Source organism: Triticum dicoccoides, chromosome 2B (assembly GCF_002162155.2).
Source record: "Triticum dicoccoides isolate Atlit2015 ecotype Zavitan chromosome 2B, WEW_v2.0, whole genome shotgun sequence".
Taxonomy (NCBI): domain Eukaryota; kingdom Viridiplantae; phylum Streptophyta; class Magnoliopsida; order Poales; family Poaceae; genus Triticum; species Triticum dicoccoides.
This window is the reverse complement of record NC_041383.1, coordinates 471265957-471271105: the sequence shown is the minus strand read 5'-3', so window position 1 is coordinate 471271105 and position 5149 is coordinate 471265957. Positions and strand designations below refer to the sequence as shown.

Here is a 5149-nt window from a genome sequence, read left to right as displayed (position 1 = left end):
CTTTTCCACGGAGGAAATTGACTCGGCTGTGGGTTCAATGAAGGTTGACACTGCCCCAGGCCCCGATGGCTGGCCGGTGGCCTTATTTAGACACTTTTGGCCAGCACTGAAAGGGTGGTTTTATGATATTATCAACGGGTTTGTGTTAGGTATGGTAGACATCTCACGCCTCAACTTTGGGGTCATCAGCTTGATCCCAAAGGTTATGGGGTGCGACTCGATTAAGCAGTACCGACCGATAACCCTCATCAATATTCCTTTCAAAATTTGCGCTAAGGCTTACACGATGAGACTGGCCCCTATCGCGCAGCGGGTGATCAATAGGAGCCAGTCAACCTTTCTCAAAGGTCGCAACATTCTTGAGGGCCCGGTTGTGCTTCAGGAAACTATCCATGAGCTTAAATGAACCAAGCAGCAGGTTGTGCTCCTCAAGCTGGACTTCGAGAAAGCCTACAATCTAGTGAACTGGGATTTCATTCTTGAGGTTCTGATTCGGAAGGGCTTCGAGTTAGGTTTAGTTCACCGCATCATTCATCTGGTCTCGGGGGGGCAGACTGTAGTGTCAATTAGCGGAGAAGTTGGGAACTTCTTCTGCAACAAGCGTGGCCTAAGACAAGGAGACCCAAGCTTCCCCTTGATCTTTAACCTAGTTGCGGACGCCCTCTCGGCCATGATCAACAAGGCGAAGGATGCCGGGCACATCCGGGACATGGTCACTCACCTCATTCCAGGGGGAGTCACGCATCTCCAATACGCGGACGACACGATGCTGCTCTTTGAGCCCGAAAACCATAGTATCGCTTATATCAAGCTCATCCTTTTAGCTTTCGAGGTGATCTCGGGCCTGAAGATCAAGTTCCTTAAGAGCGAGGTGATTGCCATTGGGATGGTAGAACCTGAGGCGATCTATGTTGCCAATATGCTTAATTGTAAGTTAGGGAGCTTCCTGATTAAGTACCTAGGCCTCCCGATCACTAACAAACATATCTTCATTCACGATTGGGAGCCCCTTTATGGCAAGGTGGCGAACAAGGTCAGCCCTTGGCGTGGTAGGTTCATGTCCTAAGCCGCTAGGCTTATCCTGACTAACGCTAGTCTTTCCTCTCTACCCATGTTTACTATGGGTATGTTTATTCTTGCTGACGGTGTTCACGCCAAGCTTGACACACCAGGTCCAAGTTCTTTTACGAAGGAACATGGACCAAAAGGAAATACCACTTAGTCAAGTGGGCTGCGGTTTGCCGGCCCAAGAAGTTTGGAGGGTTGGGGATTCTAAACTCCAAACTCATGAACGTGGCCCTCCTTTCTAAATGGTTGTGGAAGCTCTCGCAGAATGAGCAGGGGCTCTGGGCGGAGATCCTTAGGGCGAAATATTTCCCTAACGGTAACTTCCTTACTTCCAAGGCCAAAGGTTCGACCTTCTGGAATAGGATTCAGGTTGTCAAACCGGCTTTGGCGCTAGGAGCCCAGTTTCGAGTTAACAACGGTAGATCGACACGCTTCTGGCTTGACTCTTGGTGTGGTGCTGAGCCACTTTGGCAAAGCCACCAATCTCTTTACCGCTTAGCTACGAACACAGAAATTTTAGTGGCAGACGCGCTTAGAGCAACCCCTCCAGCAATCTCTTTCATGCGGCCCCTCACTGACCCAGAACGGGCGTGCTGGGAGGGGCTATGCACCATGTTGTCCGGTACTATGCTGAGCACCGAGCAAGACGTAGTGTCCCGGTCTCTCACAAATTCCAGGAAGTTCTCGCTTAAATCGCTTCACGCCAAATTATTGGAGATCCCTACACTTGACATAGCTAGGGGACTGTGGAAAGTGGCTATCCCCCTCAAAATCAAGGTGTTTCCTTGGCAAATGTTCCGTGACCGCCTTCCGTCGTCCAATAACGTTGCCAAGAGAAACGGACCTTCGGACGGTAACTGTACAGTCTGGGAGGCTCATGAGGATGCTAACAACATCTTCTTCAATTGCTACCTCGCCCGTTTTGCTTGGAGTGCGGTCCGGGAAGCCTTTGGGCAAAACTGGAACCCTCACTCCACTGGGGAGTTGTGCGCCATTCTCAGCGTTCATAGGGGTGGATTCGCTAGGATTCTTTAGCATTGCATAGGAGTGTTGTTGTGGTCTCTTTTGGGCCACCTGTAACAAAATTACTATCGAGCATAAGGTTCCTTCGCATCTTGCTGACATCATTTTCAAATGCCATTTGTTTCTTCAGACTTGGATGCCGTTGGGAAAACAACAGGACACTGAGCGGATGGAGGAGGCCATGGAGAGGATCTGCGCTATTCAAATCGCTGCTCGTCATTGATCCCCATGGTGTTTTGCTGGTTTTGGACTCCTTCCGTCCCGCGGTTTAGGCAGTAGGTTTAGGCTACTGCTAGGTTCTTATCAGGCTACGGCCAGTTGCATGTTTTAAGATTTTTGGCTTCGGCCTTTTGTGTTTGATTTTCTGTATCGTTCCTAACTTGGATCGTTTGTGTTTGGTTTTCTGTATCGTTCCAAACTATAGGCTTTATTAATTTAAAGCCGGACGCATCTTGCGTCTCCGTTTTAAAAAAAAAACAATGATGCATGTTGGTGGACTTTATTAATTGAAAGCCGGACGCATTTTGCGCCCCCGTTCAAAAAAAACCTGCTTCATATCCGTCCCACATATGAGTTGCATATGAAGGGTGCCTGCCCAAACATTTGGATGGGTTTGGTGGAGTTGCATATGAAGCGAGTCGGACAGCCCAAACATTTGGGATGGGTTTGGTGGGTCCCATTGGGTGAGTATTTCCAATTCCCCGAAGGGAAGTGGTGGGTCCGGTTGTAGATACTCATATGACAAACCAAACACGGTTATAGATGCTCATATGACAAACCAAACAACCCAGTAAACCCTACCCACGGATCAGTGCTTTGCGCATTCTGACTGGCACCAACTTATTAGACGGATATATACTACGGTCGAGAATGCAGTAGGATTATTCACTTTTCAGGTGAGATAGACAAACAAAACAATAGTAAGCTACATCCAAAGAAAAGGCAGCAAAGTAGCAAAACGAGAACATCATACGAGATACACCGAGAGTCCGGTTGCATCAGTGAAGACACAAGATAAGGTACAGATAGTTACATATGCCCCTGGATTAACTAACTGTTAGCCTTTCTCGGAGACATGGCTCCAGAACAAAGGTAAATTGTTAGAGAAAGCATATGTGCATAGTCAAAGGAGAATAAAACAACATCGGGAAAGCTTTAAGCTTATGCTAAAAGGCTACACAGCTACATCGCCACAAATGCTTCTAGCAGGCAGCAAATGTACCACGCCAAGAGCCTCTGTATTTTTGCACCAGAGCTACTCCTTTCTCTGCAGAAGCTGCACGACAATATATCATGAGGTGGACATCTTACTTGACTAAACTGGATTGAAATGAAGCAGCCAACCAATAAGTAGTTTGGTCCAAATAAATTAATAAGCAGAGAATCGAAAAGCAAACTACATGTTCAGACTCAATGGAAAATGCCTTAAGACTTGCTAAACTCGAGACTTCGAGATTCCACAGAATCGTGATACACAACAATATTTTATTTTTCTTAAGACGGTAACTAAATGGGAAGAAGGAAATCTGGAAGATTAGTAATAACTCTTAACTTGATTAATTTGCTTTGTAAGACTATATGTTCCTTCAACCATCTCTGTATAATAAACAGCTGAATGCAACCCCATCCTTCTACTATATCGATTACCAGAAGATTGAATTCCAGCAGCACGATTAACATAATTCTGATATCTTGTTTTTTTAGAAAGAACTCTGATATCTTCCCGTGGGCTATACTGTCAGCTATCTACGTAAATAATTCTGACATCTTCTCTTCTACTCCAGCTCTCAGTTTATTAGTATTACTCAGTTTATTAGTAAATTCCAGCTCTCAGTTTTTATCTCTACCGTCTGCTGGTTTGGTCAAGTAGTAGAGTAGAACTGAACTGTAAAATTAGTATTACTCACATCAAAAGGTTCGTCCTCCCCGCGGATTACATGTACTAGGCATCAACATGTACTGTATAGATACAACACTACGCCACTACCTAGTGCTCAGTTGCTCGAGCAGTTCGCCGTGGGATGCAGGTATGCAACACACTGAAATTTCACCAGGTCAGCACTGGAATTATGCGCTGTACCCTTTTCAGAAAAGGGTCCTAAACTACCACACATGATTATACGTCGCTCGCAAGAAGGATTAGGAATGAGGAATCGGTGACTAACCAGGTGTACTTGTCGCAGGCGCTGCCGCGGGCTGCGGCGGCGCCGGCTCCTGTGGTTCTGAGACCAGCGGCGCGTACATATAGGAGTCGGACGCGAGGTACTCCGCGATCGCCTTGGCGAGTCCCGGGCCAGCTGCCACCTTGCGCCGCCGCTTCCCTGCCGCCGGCTTCGTCCGGACGCCGAGCAGATCCTTCTTCTCCATGGATATCACTCGTTCTAGTTGGTTGGGTTTGGGGGCTCCTTCGTGCACAGGTTTTGCGAAGTGGGTTTGGATCGGTGGAGCGAAGCGGTGGGAGAGTAGAGTAGGTCGAGCAAGGGGTTTCAACGTGGCGGCTCTGGAGGCTTCCGCGAGCCTCCAGGGCGACGCGTGGGGATGGGGCGGTGCCCTTTGGTCGAGCGTGGTGGACATGGACTGGAGCCAAACGGTCGTGTAGGACTTCTGGACACGCCCGCGCTGTTTGGATTGATGTTTGTTTTTCGGAAACACTAACGTCCATAGGCGTGGGCATTCTCCAACTTGCCCATCTGGATGGTCGTTGATTGTCTTTTGCATGAATTTTAACACAAAAAGGTGGATTTTGTATGCCATGTAGGACGGGGCTGATGTGTGGACGTTGCAGAGTTTGCCCACACGTCCCGTATCATGCTGTTGCCAGCTTCACTGTGTGAGAAAACTAGTTTCTGCCCACACAGCCATCACCTAGTCCATGAGCGTGTGGGTGAATTGATTTTCGCCCACACGACACTCCAACATTGTGCATGGCAACTGCAGTTACGCGAACGTGGCAACTAGGTAAACAAACATGACAACTGTGATTCTTTTGCTAGACGGCAACTGCAGTTGCGTGTATGTGGCAACCAGATAAACACACATGGCAACTGCAATTAACTGT

The 5149-nt window shown here is 47.8% G+C and overlaps 1 protein-coding gene across 1 annotated transcript; it reads right to left on the bottom strand.

Annotated features, from left to right (window-relative positions):
* Positions 1–3049: 3049 nt before the first annotated feature.
* Positions 3050–4510, bottom strand: LOC119367851. The gene is made up of 2 exons (XM_037633246.1): positions 4257–4510; positions 3050–3367 (listed from the first exon to the last, which is right to left on the bottom strand). The coding sequence occupies exons 1-2, from the start codon at positions 4456–4458 to the stop codon at positions 3294–3296; spliced, it is 276 nt and encodes a 91-aa protein (XP_037489143.1). The 5' UTR covers positions 4459–4510; the 3' UTR covers positions 3050–3293.
* Positions 4511–5149: the final 639 nt, after the last annotated feature.

Coding starts and splice junctions, on each gene's coding strand:
- LOC119367851 (XM_037633246.1), bottom strand. CDS start 4,458: ATGGAGAAGAAGGATCTGCTCGGCGTCCGGACGAAGCCGGCGGCAGGG. Junction 3,368..4,256: donor GCCTGCGACAAGTACACCTG/GTTAGTCACCGA, acceptor ATTGTCGTGCAG/CTTCTGCAGAGAAAGGAGTA.